The sequence below is a fragment of the Parambassis ranga genome, chromosome 12 (genome assembly GCF_900634625.1).
Source record: "Parambassis ranga chromosome 12, fParRan2.1, whole genome shotgun sequence".
NCBI classification, from domain to species: Eukaryota; Metazoa; Chordata; class Actinopteri; family Ambassidae; genus Parambassis; species Parambassis ranga.
In genome coordinates this window covers 16,405,739-16,427,157 of record NC_041032.1, presented here as the reverse complement: position 1 = coordinate 16,427,157, position 21,419 = coordinate 16,405,739, and the positions used below count along the sequence as shown (strand labels likewise).

The following is a 21,419-nucleotide window of genomic DNA, read 5'->3' as shown; positions in this document are numbered from 1 at the left end:
TCAATGGTTCTGTCTGCTCACTGTGTGTTCTGTTCATTTACATATATCTGAGGTACTCAAAGTAAACAAAGGAGGAAAAGTACTGAATAAAACAGAACTGTAGAACTGTAAAATTAAACTAGTTCAGAGAGATGATACGAGATAATACAAAAGCTGTGTTCTTATAGAATAAACATAAACCAATCATATCTCTGTATCTGTTAATATATTGTTCACGTGATGAAGTATTTTTACTTTATCACATTATTTATTCATATTCTCAGTTAATTCTCACAGAAAAAGGACGCCTTGTTTTTCCGCGTGTCTTCCGGGCAGCAGGGGGCGCCAAGACGCAAACAGTCAGAGAAGAAGAGTCAAACAGATTCTGACACCGTAGAAGAAGAAAACTTCACTTCCGGTGAAAACAAACACATGGGAGGAAAGCCGTGTGAAGGTAACGCTGCTGAGGCGCTGATGTTTACTTGGAAACGATGTTTTATCGTCGATCGGAAACAGAAAACTTTCTTTTCCGCTTTTTAAACATCAGCTCTGTGGATTCTGAGCTGTAAAATTAACTTCCGGTGGGTTAGCGCACCGCTAGCTGCTGTGCTAACATGCTAATCATATACTTTTGACATCGTACACAGTCTGTTCAAGTGTGTTAACCTTTAAATGTAATATATCGCTGTTTATTAACAATAACTCGCTAAACAACACACAGAGGCGGACAGTTTTAGCTAGCTGAGCTTTAAAGAAGAACATTTTTGTGTTTTTATTCCAAGCCAGAAGCCATTAGACCAGGTCCAGATCTGAAGTGTTAAACTGACAAGTAAGAGTTATTATTAGTCATTAAGAGAATAGCAGAATATCAGCCTCTTTATGTTCTATGTGTTGAAAAAGTGCAGTAGTGTAGATCTGTTCCTGGTCTGAATGAGAATAACCATTAATGTCTTCTTGCTTGTTGCCTTTATTTACAAATTTAACAATAACTTCAGAGAGCACAGAGAATTTACCTGAAGCCCGTCATGGTTCTAAGTAAAGATTGTTTTTTCCCTTTCCAGTTGTTTGTTTGCAGTCATGACGAGGTGGGCGAGAGCCAATAACATCCACAAACACAAAGCAGCCGAGGCCACTCCATGGAGTCAGCTGAGAGCAGGAGGGAGAGGAGGAGGAGGAGGAGGAGGAAGAGGAAGAGGAAGAGGAGCAGCAGCTCAGAGGGACCCTCTGAGGAAGACCCAGGCCGGTGGCTCTGCTGTGAAGAAACCCAACCGTAAGAAGAAGGAGTACATGGACGAGGACGTGAACGGCTTCATGGAGTATCTGCAGCAGAGCGGACAGTCACTGCCAGCAGGAGGAGGAAGAGGAGGAGGAGCAAGGGAGGGCGAGCAGGAGCTCAGGGAGGAGGTGGAAACGGCTCTGAAGAAAGACAGAGGAGGGAGGACAGAAGGGTGAAGAGGCAGGCATACCAGAAGAACAACATGGTGAGTCGACACAAACACACTTCTACAATGTTAGTTTGTCTCCTCTGACTCCTCTCTCTCTCCTCTCCTCTCCTCTGACTCCTCTGTCTCCCTCGACTCCTCTCCTCTGACGCCTCCTCTCTCTCCTGCTCTCCTCTGACCTCTCTCTCTCCTCTATTCTCTCCTCTGACTCCTCTCTCTCCTCTGACTCCTCTCCTCTCTTCTGACTCCTCTCTCTCTCCTCCTCTCTCCTCTGACTCCTCTCCTCCTCCTCTGACTCCCTCTCTCTCCTCTACCCTCTCCCTCTGACTCCTCCTCTCCTCTCTCTCTCCTCTCCTCTCTCCTCTGACTCCTCTCGTCTCTCCTCCTCTCTCCTCTGACTCCTCTCCTCTCTCCTCTGACTCCTCTCCTCTGACTCCTCTCCTCTCTCCTCTGACTCCTCTCCTCTCTCCTCTGACTCCTCTCGTCTCTCCTCTTCTCTCCTCTGACTCCTCTCCTCTCTCCTCTTCTCTCCTCTGACTCCTCTCCTCTGACTCCCCTCTCTCCTCTGACTCCTCTCCTCTGACTCCCCTCTCTCCTCTGACCTCCTTCTCCTTCTGAACTCCTACTCCTATGACTACCCTATATCCTCCTGACCCCTCCTCCTCCGCTGACACCTATCTCATATGTACCTACTTCACTGCTCCCCTACTTACTATGAATTCTCATCCCCTCTCACCTATGACTTCTCTACTCTGACCTCCTCTCCTCCTCTCCTCTTGACTCTCTCGTCTCTCCTCTTCTCTACTTCTGACTCCTCTCCTCCTATCCTCTGACTCCTCTCCATCTCCTCTTGACTCCTCTCCTTCTCTCCTCTGACTTTCCTCTCCTTCTCTCCTCTGACTCCCCCTTCTCCTCTGACTCCTCTCCTCTCCTCTGACTCCTCTCCTCTCTCCTCTGACTCCTCCCTCCAGCTTGTTTAACTGCAGGAGCCCGGTCATGGGCTGGCAGACTGTCCAGAGGCCGACAGAGACGAGGAGATGGGTCGAGGCATTTGTTACCGCTGCGGCTCCACCGAACATGAAATCCAGAAATGCAGATCCAAAGTGGACCCTGCTCTGGGTGAGGCTCACAGCTGGACCTGTGATGCACATCTGTAAGAGCTCTGCATCTGTACCGCTGCTTTAACCCTGTCCTTCCTGTCAGGTGAATACCCGTATGCAAAGTGCTTCATCTGCGGTCAGACTGGACACCTGTCCCGCTCCTGCCCGGATAATCCCAAAGGACTTTATGCACAAGGTACAAACACTCACATTCAGCACATCTGGTTTTATTCACCTGAAATCATGTTCTGTATTATTGATTACCTTTCATTAAGATTGATTTATGTGAAGTGTGTACTGAGGAAATACATCACGTGTGTTTGCAGGAGGCTGCTGTCGTGTTTGTGGCTCAGTGGAACATTTTCAGAAGGACTGTCCGGAGCACCAGGCTGCCAGTGAGTCTTACTGTCCCCAGACTGTCCTCAGTGTGTCCACCGTCACAGCGCGGTGTCTCTGTGTCTCATCTTTGATATCTTTCTGATCCTATCAGCGAACTCTATGACTGTCGGCTGGATGTCCAACAACATGAGCGCAGACCACGAGGAAGTCCATGTGCCGGTGAAGAAAGTCACACCCAAGCAGACTAAAGTGGTGAAGTTCTGAGCAGCTCCTGTGCTCGGGTCTGACTGATGGACTGACCTGCTGGATGTCTGTGTGTTATGGAGGATCAGCTTTAATAAAGACTTAATAAAGACTCTGTAATGTATAGACGTGGCCACTCGGGGGCGACACTGCACCAGTCTGAGCTCTGAGCTGCTCTGCAGCAGCAGTGCAGGGATTTCTGGCCTCTACAGGAGGAGGACGGCGCTGCGGAGAGGGTCAGGTGACGCTCAGTGTGATGCTGAGGGTGGATGAGCTGCAGCCTGTTCATTAAAAACACAACGAAGGTCTGATTTAACCATCAGAAGCTGTTGTTCTTTATTAAGTCTGTGAATAACACATTCTGTGGAGCCGGGGGACTCATGTGAGACACAGAGTCTGTTTATGGTTACGTGGCAGATCAATAAGTTTGTCACACAAAGAGAGAGAGTGTGAGTGTGTGTTTCCTGCTGAGCACCAGAAGTCTTTGTTGCATCACTGATGATGCAAACACTTGGAAACGTAGCGCCGCCAGCAGCAGCTGGACACTGTCACAGCTCAGATCAGGTCTCATCACCGTGTCTTTGGTTTATGTCTGCTCGCCTCCAATCATACAATTTCCCCCTGGACAGATTTTTCAAAAGGAAAAAATAAAAACCTACTTATTGATATCTGTGAGAAACTGTCTGAGTTGTGTAGTTTCTAAAATTAAAATTAATTTATGAGTTGGAAAATGCAGATTGAGGAGTGAAATCTTTGAGGGGGCGATTCGTTCTCATGGAGGCAAATGAAAGTGCAGCCAGACAGCTGCTGCTGTGCCAGCTCACAGCCCACTGAGGCTGGTTACACAATTTACCCCAAGACCTTCTGTGTGTGTGTGTGTGTGTGTGCTTCATAAAAGCACAGAGGCTTCATTCACTGGTGTCTCCTGGTTCCAATTTGAGAGCAGCTCAGAGGGGTCTCTCTCTCACTATTGTCTTTCTGTCATCAGATTGCCCAACAGGCCGCCCCCGTCCTCTGGTACTGTGTACAAACACACACACACACACACACACACACTCCGAGGTGATGGCTCTGCTTTGTGTGTCTTTGTAGTGGACAGATAGATCTTGGTGGATGTCTGTGTGGTTCAGATGCTCCCGTCCCTATCGGCTTCCCTTTCACAATAAAAGCCCCATTTAATTGTTGGTTGATGTGACAGCGCACAGACTTAAGAGGGGGCCCTGACAGCAGCTCGGTAAACACGTCCATTTTCTCAGCCACGCTCTGAGGCCCCTGGAGACCTGGATCCCCCCCCCCCCCCCCCCCCCCCCCCCCCGGCCCCTCTGTGGCGCCCCCGCCTCCAGAAGTAGGCCAGACCTAATGAACTTCACTGGCTGCGTTTATGGACTGTGTTTAAAGGCCCTCCCCTGTGAGCAGATGGGACAGAGGGGGAGTAATGCAGCAAAACCTAAATGTTAAGCTGGAAAGCTGCAACAGGAGGTGAATGAAGAAAGGATTTGAGTCTGGATTAATGAGAGCAGCCTATAATCTGAAGTCCTTCAGATTCTGTCACAAAGACTGATGCACACGTCTCGTGTCTGCTGCTGGTTACCAGCTGTATCTGATGTTTGTCTTCAGCTGTTAAAGGTTCCCAGTAAACGGTTTGAGGAGATGATTAGATTATTCTGGATTATAGAAGCAGACATCATCAGCAAATAAACAGAAATTAGCACATAATCCATCAAGTCTTTGAACTCAGTTCAGTCAGTTCTCAACAAACCTGCGAGCTGGTGCTGAACCAGGTTTGGTTCTGACCAATCAGAGTCCAGTCAGGAAGTGCTGTCAGTTCTGTCCAATCAGAGTCCAGTCAGGAAGTGCTGTCAGTTCTGTCCAATCAGAGTCCAGTCAGGAAGTGCTGTCAGTTCTGTGTCTGTTGCTTCATGAATACTTTTCTGCTTTGATCAGTTTGTTTCAGTCCAAGTGTCTTTATGCTCATATTGTCCTCACAGAGACACAACAGTCCTCTACACACATGCAAGCTGCTGCATGCTAGCTGTCAGAGATCCTTGTGTTTCCTCTTTGATCTGATTTGTTGATTGATGGTTTGTCCTGTCAGCTTCCAGCGAGGACTTGCGTCCAGCAGCAGACTGTCTCTGTGAGTCTCTGCTGTCTCTGTCTCTGTGAGCGGCTCAGCAGTTGTCCTCAGGCAGACACCAGGAAGTGCTTGTTACCTGCAGTCTGAGCTGGAAGTCATTACTGCAGGATCTGGCCTAAAGAGCTGGACTCATGCACACATGTCTGCTTCAGGCCATGAGGTGCAGGCCATGCTAAAGACGGGCGGAAGGAAGGATCCCTGAGAAGGAGGAGATGAAAGCTAATGATGCTGGAGCGGAGCTCAGACTCTGAAGGCCCCGTCAGGACTTGATTGGAGCTAGTAACGCCGTGCTGTCGGGTCGGGCCCTGCGGTGACGCCGGGATCAGACGGTCCTTTACACTCCGGCTTTCTCCTTCTGCCTGCTTCACCTCTGGCTGCACGTCCAGGACAGCAGCAGGTCATGATGATGATGAGAGGTTTGTTTGGGTTTCCTCATCACAGAGGTTGAAACAACATGTTGTCAGGAGGGAAATGAAGAGATTACAGGCAGGCTGAGCTCTGCAAACACACAGCGCTTCCAAGAATAATGAGGTTAAAACACACTGAAACACACACACACTCTGTGTGTGTGTGTGTGTGTGTGTGTGTGTCTGTCTGTCTGTGTGTGTGTCTGTGTCTGTGTCAGTGTGTGTGTCAGGAGGAGAGTCTGAGCTGCATCCTCTGCTTCCTCCTGCTCTCGGCCTTTTCTCCTCCTGGCTGTGCTTCAGCTGCAGTGGCTGCTGGGATATCCGATCAACTACCACTGTAATTCCTTCCTGTTGATCTGCTATTATTTCTCATTAATAACTCACTTCATTAACATGTTCACTGGTTAATGTGATGAATCGATTGATCGATAGCATTTATCTGACTGTGATCTGCGGTCAGTGTGTTCTCGTTGCTCCTCCACACACACGCTCCATCAGGTCTGCAGTGCACGGTGCTGGTGGAGTTCTGGGCTCGTCCTCTGGGTCTGTGTGTGATTAGAGGAACCGATCCGGTCAGATTTGGAGCTGACAGACTTCCAGACGTCTGTGTAAACACATCTGTGCTGCTGTCATGAGCTTATTAATGTTGTGTGTGTGTCCAGTGAAGCTGCAGCTGTGTTTTAATTTGCCGCTAACGCAACATTTATATAGAACAATGCTGGTTTCTGGGCTTTGTGTTGCTGCGGTCTGTCCGTCTCAGACCTCTTTGTTATTCCTGGAAGGGGTTCTCCTCTCAGTGTGTGTGGTTTCTCTGCTGATTGACGAAGAGTCTAATGAACAGAGTATTTACACAGAATGTATCCATCACTCAGAATCAGATCAGCTGTTCTTTATCCTTCATCCTCTTCTGGAAAGAAGAGGAGGGAGTTAGGAAGTGCCTCAGAGTTCTGATTCATCTCAGAATATTTGAAGATCTTCTGTGTTTTATCAGCCCATGTGACTCACATTCAGGAAATGTCATAAAATAAACATCTCACTTATCTTATATGGAAAAGAGGAGTGACATAAATAAAGTTTTGTTTGTATCCATAAAGCAATCACACCGACAAAAGCCAGAAAATTAATTAAATGTAATGAAAATAATGAAATGAATAAATAAAACAAATGTCTGCTCTAACTCTCTAGATAAAAGTATGACTTCTCTGCTGACTTCATGTCTTTACAGATCAAATGTGTTTGTTTGAGATTATTTTATAGATTATATTATAGATTTAGTACTTTTTTGTTTTGTTTTATTTATTTTTATATTATTTTATGGGGTTTTATTATTATTTATTTATTACGTTATTGTTTTATTTTATTTATTTTTATATTATTTTATGGGGTTTTATTATTATTTATTTATTACGTTATTGTTTTATTTTATTTATTTTTATATTATTTTATGGGGTTTTATTATTATTTATTTATTACGTTATTGTTTTATTTTATTTATTTTTTAACACCACAGATATCTCAGTAAAACTCAACAACTGTTAATAAAACAACAACTAATATAAAAACATCTGATTGGCTCCCCCTCTGCGTCGCTTCGTGATGACGTCATGCTAGCCGGTGCTGCTGCAGCTTTAGGAGAATCACACAGCAAACATCTGATTCCCGTCCAGAAGCCGGACCGCCCGGACCTCCCGGACCCACACAGACCCACCAGACACGCTGCAGGTGAGACACGAGCTGACCACAGGTGCCGTGACGGGTGCACGTGTCAAATTCCACGTGCTCGCGTGTCAGTTTCTGTGTTTACAAACAGAGAGGTTAGCTAGTTAGCTGCTAGCTGCTAGCCACAGCTTGTAACGCTCATACATTCAGGTTTGACAGAGTAACGGCTTCGTAGGAAAGGTAAACTACAGACTTGTTTTAAATTAACACTTATTTGATCCAGTTTAAGACTCTGTTAAGACTTTGTTTCAGTCTTTGTATCCCTCCAGGCTGAGGAGACGATGAAGATCAAACAAATACTGTCAGAAATAACTGAAACTTGTTTATAGTTTCCAAACATCAGGGATTAAACAGAGTGGCTGAAGAGGTGCTGGTCTGAGGGGGTCCTGCTGGAGCCAGCCAGCTGAATAACGCTGTGTGTGTGTGTTCATGTGAAATCACAGACACTCGTTAAGAAACAGAAATCTGATCAAACTTCTGTCTTAAATCTTTCTCTTGATTTTCACACCAGCCTGTGAATATTTGATATTTAATCATTTAGGGATGCAGTGATCTGATGTCCAGTTCCCTTTAGACTGTGTTGTTGTTGGTCTGTTGTCAGTACCTCCATGCTGCTGCTCTGTGTGTGGTTACATTATATTGCAAACATAGAACTGAAGTGAATAGATCAGCCCCATTATCAGAAAGCCAAACTATGCACAAATATATGAGTTCCTTTAATAACAGGCTGCTTCCTGAGATTTAACAGTGTGAACTCGTCACCAGTTAGGGATTATTTTAAAGTTGTAACAAAGAAGAAACAGTGGAAGCTCAGCTGTCCCACCGTGCACCGCTTTAGTCTTTACATGCAGATATAAGTTCAAATGTTCAACTAAGAACACCAACAAATGTTCAAACCGGCTTTTTTTGTTCTTATGCAAACTGGAACTTGGGACAGGGATGTCTGACTTCTCTTTTAAAAGCCTTAAATCACTTAAAAAGAGAAAACAGATTTGACCTCCGTTGGCTGAAATATGCTGCGGCCTCATGAAGAACGAAGGTTATGTAATGGTTAAACACGGGTTTTCCTCTGTACCGCCGGCTCGTGTAATGACCGAAGTGAGCCGGGCTGTTGTAAATGATTAGTCCAGCTTCATGCAACCGTGTCATCAGCGCCCTGTAAGCACTGTAATGCACTAAGGCACAGCCTCTCATTAGCTCTAAGTACAGGCTGAGCAGAGGCCAGCGGAGGAGCTCGCCCCTCAGTCAGCCGGACGCTAATGATCGGCCACCGCGGCATGCAGCCGGACACAGGTTCCTGCAGCAGCCGCGGCTTTAACGACGTCCCTCCAACAGCTGCTTCACCTTTAAATATATGCACGGACCGAGGAGTACGATGCTGCAGAGGCGTGTTTGCATCTTAAGACGTGCAGGGTGTAATACTCGACTTCCTCTTTTTAAATTAAACTGATCAATCCTTTTATAAACTGTTGATTAAACATTAGACATTTGCAGATTGTATGTGTAACGTTTCTTTTTGGTGTTTTAAAAATCTGTGTGCAACAAAATCAGCTGACAAACAGAAAAAAAGTCAGTTCGAAACAGTCCACCTAAACTCCAGCTTAATCTACATACAGGTGAGGATGGAGCATGGGTGGAGCTGAGGCAGGCAGTGTTGTCTGAGTCCATCGCTTGCGTACATGTAGGTCACGGTCTATAAATAATGTCTTCATTAACTCAAAGGTTGCAGATTGATGTGAATATTATCAGACATCAGTGTAGTTTAGTTTGAAGGAGGTTTTTCAGCATGATGTCCTGTCTCTGTTAACCCTGTCTTCCCCCAGTAAGCCTCTCAGTCTGGTGTTCAGACTCAGTTTGTGATTTTGTGTGTGTGTGCCATGCAGACTTGGGCCGTGTTGAAAGTCATTTGTAAATACTGACTGAGAGAGATTGCAGCTTTTCATGGGAAAGTGACCTGAGAGCTTGTTCAGACTCTGAGCCGGCGCTCAGAAGCTTCTGTCTTTCAGTCTGAGGCCAGACGGAGTAAACAGATAAAACACAAGCGCTTTGAGCTGGGCTGCTCCGCCTGGAGTGTTTCCTTTGCTTTATGCCTCTGCTGGCCAAGCCCTGTGGGGTCTCTGATGGTTCACAGACCAGCTCTCTCCTCACTCTCTCAGGGAAACTCCGGCATGCTGCTGCCCAGATAAATTCACAGCACGTCTGTAAAACCGGGACCAGGTTCAGGGGGTCTGTTCTGCTGTGGGTGCTCCGGCCTGCTGCAGCAGCGGCTGGCACACCGACAGCCGGCAGCGACACATGCCAGGAAAATGACATACACACAGCTGTGGCAGTTATACCAGGCCTCCACCACGTCTGACAGACACCTCCACGATCAACACTCTGCAGAATCACTCAGGTATTCAGACAGATCAGCTGCAGGAAGCTGCAGGTCAGACACAGACTCTCTGAGTGTTGGTCATGTGACCGCTGCTCACAGTGACTCCATCATGGCTTCCTGCTGGCTGCTGAGGAGGACAGGACTTTTAGTTTTTACTGAGTCTTGTTGGAGTGAACTCTTTATTTTTTTTTAGCATTTTTAACCGTAATTTCTTAAGTGTTACACCACATGGTGCATTCAGGGACCATCGGAAAGTTCACTGGTGGTTTCTGGCTGTGACAAACGGCGCCATTTTGGGGTTTGGACTGGCGCGTCTAACGTGTGCGTGCTGTGTGTTTCTGCAGGGATGCACACATCAGTGCGTGAGATCCACGTATCTGCAGAGCCTGACTCCTCCTACTTCCTGCGTGTAGACTGGGAGGGGCGGGGCCTAGGGTCAGGCTTCCAGTTGCTGTTGACTGACGGACAGGATGCGTGGAGAGGAGAAGGTAAGCGTGCGACCTCGCAGCTCGTCACCTCCCACTTTACACGACAGGTTTATGCCTCACCTGCGTGACCACACACACCTCCGTCACCTCTGCTGAGTGCAGCGTCGTTGACCTCCTCAGCTGGTCAGACACAAACACTCAGCCCAAGGTTTATTAGCTTCACCTCTGCAGGTCTGTGTGTGGGAGGGTTTACAGCCACGTGTCCAAACATCCATCATCTGATGGACCTGAGCTGACAGCAGGACAGAATGAAGGAGACGTTTGACAGAGACTCTTATAGATCAGATCAGATATGATTAAATAGTCGGTGTTTATTGTTCTGTTCTTGAATCCTCTGGAGGATAAATAAAACAGATGCAGCTCAGCGGCCGTTCGATGCTCTGACTGTTCTCTTCTAATGTGCAGTGAGTGCGGAGGACGTGTGCGGCGAGGCGGAGGAGCTGGAGATGCAGGTGGAGAGGTACATCCAGGACCTCCAGCAGGCACTAACAGAGAGCGCCGCCTCCTACAGCTTCACCCTGACGCCGCATCCACCGGAGCAGGGCTCCAGTGTGGCGCTGACGTACGAGAAGATGCAGAAGGACATCTCAGTGAGTGGTTCACGTGGTTGTCATGACATCACTGCACTCGCCAGCTCCGTTATCCTGAGTGCAAAGCTTGTTTTAGTTTCCTGAACTGAGAGTGTGAGTGTGTGTCTCTGTGGTTGTGTGTGTCTCTGTGGTTGTGTGTGTCTCTTTGTCTGTTTTGTGACAGTGTGTGTCCGTTGACGCCCTGTGGAACAGTGTGTGTGTCTCTGTGTGAACTGTCGTCTGGATGCTTCCTGTTTGAGGTCAGATGAGTGAGGACTCATTCATGATTTGGACATCGAACCTTGTTGCCATGGTAATTATGACAGAGTGGAAATATGAAGAAAGGAAGTGAATTTAAAAAAGGAAAGAAAGTGTGGATTCTCCGCAGTGAGCAGAGGTCGTCAGAGGTTCCTCTTCCTTATGAGTCATAATGAAAGGCCTCTCAGGAACTCCGGCTCGTCGCCCTCTAATCTCTGCTCCTGAACACCAGCACAGCCCAGGACCCTCAGACAGGTGTTACCTGCCGTGGTTAGCATACCTGACATGTGTCATGCTGCTCTGTCAGCACGGCTCGGCTTCATCGCTACATAAACACATCAGCGACTCACTGCCAGCGTCACAAAGGAGTTTTTAAAGTTAGGGCAGGTTTTCATCCTCTGTGTGTGTGTGTATGTGCAGTGTACCCACCCACTGGCAGTAAACTCAGATTAGGTGGAACAGAATTAGCTCCTCGGTTAATCAGAGTGAAACAGACAACAGTAGCGTCTCCATGGCGACAGTAGAGCCCCACATCAGCAGCAGCAGCAGCCAGCAGTCGGCTCAGGTGACAGCCGAGCGCCGACTGGGCACCATGAGGCAACAGCGGGGCGTGTTCGCAGCTCAGAAGGAGTATTTCACTCAGAGGTTATTTACTTAACATTTCTGAAAGCTGAAGGTGAAGTCATGGCTGGCAAGTATGAGAGGCTGGGAGCAGGAACCCGCTCCTGGTCTGCCTCAGAAAGGAAACTTGCAGCTGCAGTTTGTTCTCTCTGTTCTCCACAGTGCAGGTACACAGCTGACTGTCATCACATGCTTCTTATCTGTGTGTCAACATGTTTGAGACCAAGCTTTGTCTCCTGGGTGACGGTGCTCCTCGTGTGTCGCATATAAAACACAAGCGGTCGGTGCTTTAAGGCATCAGGTCACCTGCAGGTCAGAGACATTAAACAGAAAGACTGGGAACTTTACGACGTTAGAGCGTGCACCGTGAGACCAGAAGACACACAGGAAGTGAGGATTTGAACAGATTAACTACAAAAATGATTTAAATATTTGATTCACTTCCTACTACACTAACTACAGTTAGATGCAGTCAGATTAACCCCTGCAGACATGGATTATATGGGCAACACGCAGCAGCAGTAGATGAGTGCAGGTGTTTTGTCTTCCAGTTCCGGCTGGGCTGCGTCCGGCTGAGGTCGGCGCCGGAGCCGACGGAGGCGGTGAGAGAGTTACTGACTCACAGCCTGCAGAGAGGAGACGGTCTGCAGCGCCACAACCAGGACCTGCAGGACCAGAACCAGAGGCTGAGACGAGAACAGCAGCGCATCACTGCAGAGTACACACACACACACACACACACACACTGAAGCCAGAAGCAGGTTGGGCGCAGGGTGATTCCCAAATCAGGAAGCAGATGGATAAACTGTCTTTGCGGTATAATCTGATTTTATAGTCTGACCTTTACTGCTTGGTGAAGTGAGACCATCAGATGAATGAATCATATCTGCGGTGCTCTTCTGCAAACAAACCGACATTAACACACACATTAACACACACAGCTCCACTCTTTGTGTTACTCAACAACACAGAGGTCACCTTCAGTCAGTTCAGCTGAAATCTGTCATGGCTACGTGTGTGTTGGGAGGCGTGGTCTTCCTGTACGTCACTGTGAGCGATGGACTGATGTCACAGTGTGGCGTCAGTGTGAGTGCAACTCACACACAGCAATGTCAGAGGGGATTACCACGCTGCAGAGGTCGCCTCCATTCATCACACTCATCTCAGTGTGAGACAGAAACATGGCTTCCCTGTGTGAGGAAAAAGAAGCGATTAGATTCTCAATGACTGTTGTTCTCTGCAGCATAAAGTCCTCAAACACTCCATCCTGTCCTGAGAGTGTGCAGAGTAACTCAGGTATTCAGACAGAACTCAGCTGCAGGAAGCTGCAGGTCAGACAGAGACTCTGAGAGTGACTCCATCATGGCGTCCTGCTGGCTGCTGAGGAGGACTTTGTGTTTTTACTGCATGTTGTTGGTGTGAACGCTTTAATTTTGAAGGATTTTTTATGGTATAATGTAGAACGTGTAGAAATAACTCGGTTTCAAACACTTGGTTAAATGTCCACACTCGATGCATTCAAGGACCATGAAAAAGGTCAGAGTCTGATTCCTTATCCTGTTCTTACACATCTGTAACATATCATAAAGATGTCTCAAACTAATATTTAAAATCCCTTCATTGAGGACCAGGTCCTGCTTTGAAGTTGAGCCGGCTCCTCGTATGATTCATGGCTTGTCGTCAGTCTGGAGCCCTCGCTCCGGCGCTGATCAGCCGCTGTGGTGTTGTGTTGCTGCTGCACGTGTGCGATGGTGACTGTGTGTCTCTGTCTGGTGAAGGCTGAAGCGTTACGCTGGTGGTAAAGAGGCCCTGGAGGCGGAGCTGTACTCCCGCTTTGTCCTGATCCTGAACGAGAAGAAGGCCAAGATCCGCAGTCTGCAGGAAGCCGTCACAGAGCTGCAGGAACGGAGGTCGCATCGACTTTTAATTCACCATAACACAGAAGAACACGGCGCAGTGGCTCAGTACATGTGTGTGTTTGTGTTGTAGGAGCTCTGACAGACAGAAGAAGGAGGAGTCAGACCAAACAGCAGGTCAGGACGAAGAGTATGGAGGCAGCACTGACGAAGAGCCGCCGGAGACGCAGCCGACTCCAGCTTCCACTGTACCGCCCCAAAGTGAGATTTACATCAGAAACACGCACAACTCCACAAACACACTGAACATGTTTCATGTCCATTAGAAAGTCAAGGTTATAGGACCACAAAGAGGCACAACAAAACACAAAACTACCACAGAAGACACACATATACCCACAGACAGACACACAAAGTCCCATAAAGGTGCACAAAACAACCACGATACACAAAATCATTCTAAAGAAATACAAAACAACCACAAACAGACACACAAACACCCACAGAGACAAAAACCAGCCCCAAGGAGACATAACACTACCCAACAACATTTAAAACAACCACAAACAGACACAAAACATCCACAAACACACACACAGTAATTACAAACTGACACAAAGAGGCTCAAGCCCCCCACAGAACCTTGTGTGTCTGAGTGATGTGTGTGTTGCTTCTGTGAGTCTGTGTCCGTCCATGTTTTAGCTTTAGAAGCACATGTGTGTGATGTATTGTGGTAACGGCGGTTTGGGTTAGTGTGTGAGTGCAGGCGGTGGGTCACTTCATCAGGCGGGGCGGCTGCAGGTGTTCTGACTGCGGCCTGCTGGGAAACACCTGCTGCAGCTGATTGGTTGGAAGTTGATGGTGAATATGATATTTCTGTCGTCATGGGAACTGAGAGTGTGTTTGCACCGCGGCTGTGTGTGCTGGTGCCCAGAGAGTAACCATGACATCACAGAGGAGTTATGTAACACGGAGCGGCAGGCCTCCCATCCCAGAACACCTTTTAAACACGAGCCGCCTCCTGCGCTGACATCACACTTCATCAAGCCGCAGCCGCTCGCTCCCACACGGCCTGAATATGATTAGCGGCGAGGGCAGAACATCAGTTACCTGTCAGAGCGAGCAGAGGGCGCGCCCTCCTCTCAGCTGTTCTCTCTCACATTTTTCCACTTTGTAACCGTCTGCTGCCGAGACGTCAGGAGCTTTTCTAGGTGTCCCCGCCCCGGGTTCCCCCTCCGTCTGATGAAGGAAAGCAGGATGTGTGTTGATTCTGTTGCTACGACGATGACTCAGAGGGAAGATTGAGACAGGCGGAGGGGAAGAAAGGGGGATGTTTGTAGTTTTGTTATGTGTGTGCATGGGTCAGGTTTAAAAGAGGGTGAAAGGACTGCCAGAGCTGTGGGGCTGTGAGGTAATATCCAGAGGAAAAGTAAATCTGTGAACGTGCTCTGAAGCTGAGACCTTACAACAAACTTCATTTGTGTTGACAAATAATCTAAATGTACAAAGACATCAGACACTCTGATCTCGTGCTGTCCTCAGAGTCCACCACTCCAAGCCCATTGGACGACAGCCTGAGTGACATCACAGACGTGGCCCCCTGTCGGAAGCGGCGCTTCCGTCACCTCGTGGCCGCGGAGCCCGCGGTGAAGAAGCAGATCCCAGAGGCCTCGCAGCAGAAGAAGAGGTGAGAGTGTGTCTACAGCCACACACACACACACACACACGTCACACTCGGTGTTCGTTTTGAGGCTCTTTGTGGTGTGTTTCCAGGGCGGTTTGCAGCCAGTAAAGTGTCGACACGCTGATCCTGGTTGTGTTGCTGTGGTCAGGGTGTGACAGCTGCTAAAACCGCTCAGAGTTCATTTAAATGCACTTTATTGTCGCCTCCTCCTCTCCTCTCCTCTCCTCTCCTCTCCTCCTCTCCTCTCCTCTCCTCTCCTCCTCTCCTCTCCTCTCCTCTCCTCTCCTCTCCTCTCCTCTCCTCTCCTCTCCTCTCCTCTCCTCTCCTCTCCTCTCCTCTCCTCTCCTCTCCTCTCCTCTCCTCTCCTCTCCTCTCCTCTCCTCTCCTCTCCTCCCTCTGTATCCTCTTGAATGGGAAAAACAAACACCGTAAACGCTGCCTGTCAGGGACTCTTTATGTGGGGTAATTCCAGCCCGTGTGCAGCAGTTCTGTGGACCTGGACGTGGTTCTTCTGCGTGGGGAACACACACAGCTGTAAACCACTGATTGACCACAACACAATCAGCCTCGTCAATAAGTGAAGGAATGTGAGGAGAAACGCAAACACTGCTGAGGGTGTGTGTGTGTTTCCCTCCTTATATTTAGCATTTTACCTCCAAGGTTCTGCTTCCTGTTCAGCCTGTCAAACATTTCTAAAGTCTGATGAGGGGTGATGAGGTCAGAGGTCAGAGGTCAGGCGGTCCTGAGGTCAGAGGTCAGGACAGATTCTACTGTGAAGATTATTTCTTTGAGCTTTTCTGTGTAAACACACAAAGTGATCATCTAGATCCTCATGATCTGCTCTGAAGCTGCAGCAATGACCAGCGAACAGAAGTTTGAACTGTCAGAATACACTGATTGATTCATTATGGACAATCAATCAATAATGCAAACAATCAGCTGCAGATCTATAGACTGCAGCATGAAGATCTACACCTTTACAACTAAAAACAAACCCGCTGTCCAGTTCCTGTTGGAGGAAGTGAGCAGTGGTGCCGAAGAAGAAGAAGAAGCAGCAGCCTGACCTGGTTCCAGTTCCTGTCCTCTGTCCCAGCTGAGCCCCTTCAGGCTGTTATCACATTTACAGCCTGCTTCTGGGAAGGAATATCGGATTCCGGTTTATGGGCGATAAAAGACAGGTTTATGATCTGGGCTGGCTGGGCCGCAGGACTCGGACTCCTCTGTGGTTAAACACACAAACACATGCTGCCCCGGCTCCAGGCAGGTCAGCTGCTGATGAGCAGAGGTAGCCTCGGGAGAGGAGACCTTTTCCACTCTGAGCTTTATGTGAACGTTAAAGAGTGAGCGGAAAACATCGGTGTCCAGCAAGTGTCCCCTCAGGTCCAGTCCACCATCTTTATTTGCATAGACTAAGCTAACATCATTAGCTAAGCTAGCCAGTGTCATAGAGGCTTCCAGAGTGTCTGAGCCTCCTGTCCCACAGGGGGCGCTCTGCAGACAGCCCAGAATGATTCCAGCCAAAAATGTTCAAACAAGAATTCTGCAAATTTGCATCATGTTTTCTATAATAGTTCTATTTTTAGATGTTTTACATATTTTCTAATCAATAATACTCAGTGATGTCACCGCGAGCCACTTCCCAGCATCCTCCACTCTGATTGGACACATCAGCCAGCAGCAGCAGAGCCCCTATAGAGACATGTATGTGAGGACTCAGTCCTGATCTGAGCTGACCAATCAGCAGCCGTTAGCAGCATGCTAGTGTTTGATGGGCTAACTCAGCTTGAGCTGTCAGAAAGACCACAGCTCTGCTCGGGTCTACATACACTGTATACAGTATATATATCTGTTGATGCTGTTAGCTGCAGCTAGTGCTGCCACCCAGGTGGACTCTGGAGTCTGGCGTCACCACAAAGACACTAAGAGAATTAAAGCTGTGACACCTCCACCTTCAGAAGCACTCCTGGTCCTTCCCTCCATGGAGAACAGATCCATTTGGATGAAGGAACCCTTTAGTTTCTTGGATCTGCCTGAATGCTGTTATTTGAACTGGACGCGGTGCAGCGGGGGATTTCTAAGGGAGGTCTAGGACACGAGTTGTGGAGCCAGTCGCTGGTCTCAAAGAAACAATTATGCAACGTTTCTACTCTCTGTCTGTTGTTTCTATGGACTCTGTGTCCGTCACATCCAAAGCCTCACAGTGCTGCTGCGTATCTCCCGTTGGCCGCCGTCTTTTTGGAGACTACTCCAAAGACACGTCTGACGTTGTTCCTGCAGACCTCTTCAACAGAGGCTGCATACACTGCGTCCAAGCCTGTCCGGGTGCCAGCCACTGTGAGCTGTACCACATGCAGATGGCTGTAAGTGCTGCCATCCCTCCCCAGCTGCTATCAGTGGCGCGGCGGTGGTGTTCTTATTATTGCCGAGCCTTGTTACCACCTCTGAGTGCTGCGGTGAGCTCATGAGCAGCTGTGGCTGGCTGGCTGGGTGTTTGATCGCTGCTGACGCTGCCCCCCCTCCGAGCTGGCTGCAGAGGAGACGGTGGCTGTTAACTTGGGGGGGGGGGTTCAGGGCTGCTGGCAGCCCAACACCAAGCTATTGTTTTTCCCATCAACCCATTCACCTTCCTCCACGTTTCCCTGCATGCAGGTCGTCCACAGGGACGAGCAGCAGAGAGTTAAATGAAGCCACATGAAGCAGGAACTAAAGACGTTGCTCAACCACGGCTGCTTCTCTTTTTTTTTTTACAGTGAGATCAGATGATTGTCTCTGGACGTACATTCATTTTTCCCACTGACAGAGAAGCTCCAATGCTTTGGCTCCAATACTCGCACAAAAGATGAACGACTTCTGTTTCTCTGATTAAAATCTTTAATTTACAAGCATGTGGAAACAAAAACACAAGCTGCACACACACACGTCCTGGACCTGAGGAGCAGTGAGGAAAAGGTCACGCTGGATTTATCTCGGTTTCTTTTGGGGATCATGGAGTCTGGATCCAGCTCTCCCCTCCTGTCCATGGTGTGGACCAGAGCTGTCCTGTCAAATGTTTGTAGACGCTGCAGACAGAGGCTCCGGCAGCTGTCCCTGCCCGGGACCAGCCGCCCGGGACCAGCCGCTCTGCAGCGCTCCGCTCGCCGCCTGGCAGCACAGAGACTCCGCTTCCTCCTGCTTTACACGCTCTGACTGCTCCAAGATGGAGGCGGAGCTCAGTGGGCGCCATTTTGACCCTGCTGACCACACTCTGGAGGCCCAAACCATCTATCAATCAATCAATCAATGAGCGTCTGTAACAGGCTGCATGCGCGCTGAATGCTAACTGACCTATGTCTGTTCCATGAGCGTCTCCTGATCTTCAGGTTCTGACTCATTGTGAAGTTTCTGCTAAGTGTTTGTGTACATAAAGAGCCACTTTCCCATGAACAGAAACTAAAAGAAAGTCAGAGTGAAGCCCTCCCCCTCCTCACACACACACACACACACACACACACACACACACACACACACACACACACACTCTGGTTCTGTAAACTATCAAACATTGCTCCTAGCCATCACAGATAATCACTACAAGACATGGCACTGCTGCGGTCTGACTGTACTCGCTTGCTTTTCCTTTTACACAGAGACTCTGCAGTGCGCTGCCTCCCTCCAACGTGACTTCATTTACATGTGTGTGCATGTTATTGAAAGCAGTTATCATGTGAGTGAGTGTGTGAAAGGAAATCCACCAGAGGAGGGGATTCCTGACACGGATCACCTCACTGATCCTGTAGAGGAGTGAAACAGAGGACTGTCACTCCTCAGGGTGATGTGTTGATGTGTGTGTGTGTGTTGTCTGTGTGTGTGTGTGTGTGTGTGTCTGTGTGTCTGTGTGTGTGTGTGTGTGTGTGTGTGTCTGTGTGTGTGTGCCTTCAGTGTGAACACACCTGTTTTAGAAGATGCTCAGGACTCACCTTGAACCTCTTTCCTTCAGACCAGGCGGCTCCTCCTGCCTCTGTGTGGTTTGCCTGTTGTACTCTGGTTTGTCACCAGACCAGGTCTGTGGGGGGGCTCCTGTGTGCCCACCACCCGGGCTCTCTGACCTCACCTCTCAGGGGCCGAGCCCGCTCTCGTCACGTCCCCCTCTCTGACATGTCTCCGGTGGTCCTCCTCCCCTCTGCTCTGAAACACGTCTCTTGTTTCCTCTTAACTGGTTCCAGCAGCGCGGCAGTTTTTTGTCGTCCAGTTGGTAATGATTTAAACCAGCTCAGGCCTCCTCCTGCTCGCCGCTCTCACACTCCTCGTCCCGCCGGATGGAGTCTGTTTGCAGTGCTGTGTGATACTGCTCAGGACGGTGGGTGGGCCTCGGGTCACCTTAGACTCAGGGGAGGCGAAAGATGACGGCGCTGGATGTTGGAGGATTTGTCTCTTCGACATCATTTCCTACAAGCCTCACAGCGGATATCCTGGTTTCTATGGCAACAAGCCGCACACATATGATCGGTTTCTTGAAAAGGACAATGAGGACGACACCAGCGCCGTCCTGCAAAGACTCGAACTCACACAGCAAAAATAAGACCCTGAGCGCTGCACTTGTTCTCAAGATGGCCGCCCATCTGACCGCCCTTTCACCCACTAACCTGACTCGTCCTAGAAAAGTGTTTGGACAAGACGACAGGAGCTTTCAAGGCAGCTGATTGGATGAACCATCGATCTGGCAGCATCTGTTCCAATCATAAAAAGCCACTGAGGGTCTTTGACGCTTGCTTCAAACATCCTCCTGAAGCTTGGTATATCTTATCTTATCTTAGAGTCTTTGTTGGAACCATCATTTAGTTGTGAGACAGTTGGAGCTTCTCAGGATGAAGTTGTAATGACCCGTCCAGCCACACTCATGTCCTTCACTCGTGTCCTTTACTCGTGTCCTTCACTCGTGTCCTTTACTCGTGTCCTTCACTCGTGTCCTCCTTCACTCGTGTCCTCCTTCACTCGTGTCCTCCTTCACTCGTGTCCTCCTTGATCTCCTCCTGACCTCCTGTCTCTGCTCCTCCTGTGCATCCTTCATCCCTGCCGCCACCACTGTAACGACACAAAAACAACAGATGAGCAGCAGAGAACTGATCATGGAGCTGAGTTAAAGAGTTCAAAATAAAAACTTTGTTTTTCCTCTGGGTGAAGCAGAATATATGAGCTGAGCCTCAACGTGCTCGTGTATTTGATGTAGACCGCTTAAAGTGGGGGAGCTGCAGGGCCACAATTACACACACACACCTCTGCACACTCAGGTATAAAAGCTGCCCATGTGTTTCTGGTCTCGCTCCTTATGGGCCACATGATACACTTCCCGTCTCAACAGGAGGACTCTGCTGTAAACCAGCCTCATTAGCCCACTGACCTGTGTGTTTCTGTGTGTGTTTCTGTGTGTTTCTGTGTGTGTGTGTTTCTGTGTGTGTGTGTGTTTCTGTGTGTGTGTGTGTTTCTGTGTGTGTGTGTTTCTGTGTGTGTGTGTGTTTCTGTGTGTGTGTGTGTTTCTGTGTGTGTTTCTGTGTGTTTCTGTGTGTGTGTGTTTCTGTGTGTGTGTGTGTGTTTCTGTGTGTGTGTGTTTCTGTGTGTGTGTGTGTTTCTGTGTGTGTGTGTGTTTCTGTGTGTTTCTGTGTGTTTCTGTGTGTGTGTGTTTCTGTGTGTTTGTGTGTGTGTGTTTCTGTGTGTGTGTGTGTGTGTTTCTGTGTGTTTGTGTGTGTGTGTGTGTGTTTCTGTGTGTTTCTGTGTGTGTGTGTTTCTGTGTGTGTGTTTCTGTGTGTTTCTGTGTGTGTGTGTTTCTGTGTGTGTGTTTCTGTGTGTTTCTGTGTGTGTGTGTTTCTGTGTGTGTGTTTCTGTGTGTTTCTGTGTGTGTGTGTTTCTGTGTGTGTGTTTCTGTGTGTGTGTTTCTGTGTGTGTGCACAGGAGCGACTCCCCTGCAGGATCCAGTCAGACCCCTCGGCGCTCTGCGGATGCGTCAGCGGCGGAGGACCTGTTTGATGACTTCTGAGCGGTCAGGACGGATGATACGAGCACACAGCATCACACAAAGAAAGACAAGGACACAACCTTAAAAAACTCTATTTTAATGTAGCTCATGAGCTGATTTCTACATATTCTTATTGTCGTTTTAGTATTTTTGTGCTAATAAGCTGTTCAATAAAGTTTTTACTCTTAAACGATCTTTAAGGACACAGACTCAT

The 21,419-nt window shown here is 48.4% G+C and overlaps 2 protein-coding genes across 2 annotated transcripts; both read left to right on the top strand.

The window, feature by feature from the left end:
* Positions 1-365: 365 nt before the first annotated feature.
* zcchc9 (zinc finger, CCHC domain containing 9) lies at positions 366-3,422 on the top strand. Its single transcript, XM_028417601.1, is given in 7 exon segments — positions 366-433; positions 1,041-1,405; positions 1,408-1,460; positions 2,393-2,540; positions 2,625-2,717; positions 2,848-2,916; positions 3,012-3,422. Coding segments are annotated over 6 exon segments (825 nt in total). The 5' UTR covers positions 366-433; positions 1,041-1,056; the 3' UTR covers positions 3,125-3,422.
* A 3,822-nt stretch (positions 3,423-7,244) lies between these two features.
* Positions 7,245-21,398, top strand: xrcc4 (X-ray repair complementing defective repair in Chinese hamster cells 4). Its single transcript, XM_028417598.1, has 8 exons — positions 7,245-7,366; positions 10,085-10,228; positions 10,634-10,818; positions 12,228-12,394; positions 13,455-13,586; positions 13,666-13,793; positions 15,075-15,219; positions 21,142-21,398. The coding sequence occupies exons 1-8, from the start codon at positions 7,249-7,251 to the stop codon at positions 21,224-21,226; spliced, it is 1,104 nt and encodes a 367-aa protein (XP_028273399.1). The 5' UTR covers positions 7,245-7,248; the 3' UTR covers positions 21,227-21,398.
* Positions 21,399-21,419: the final 21 nt, after the last annotated feature.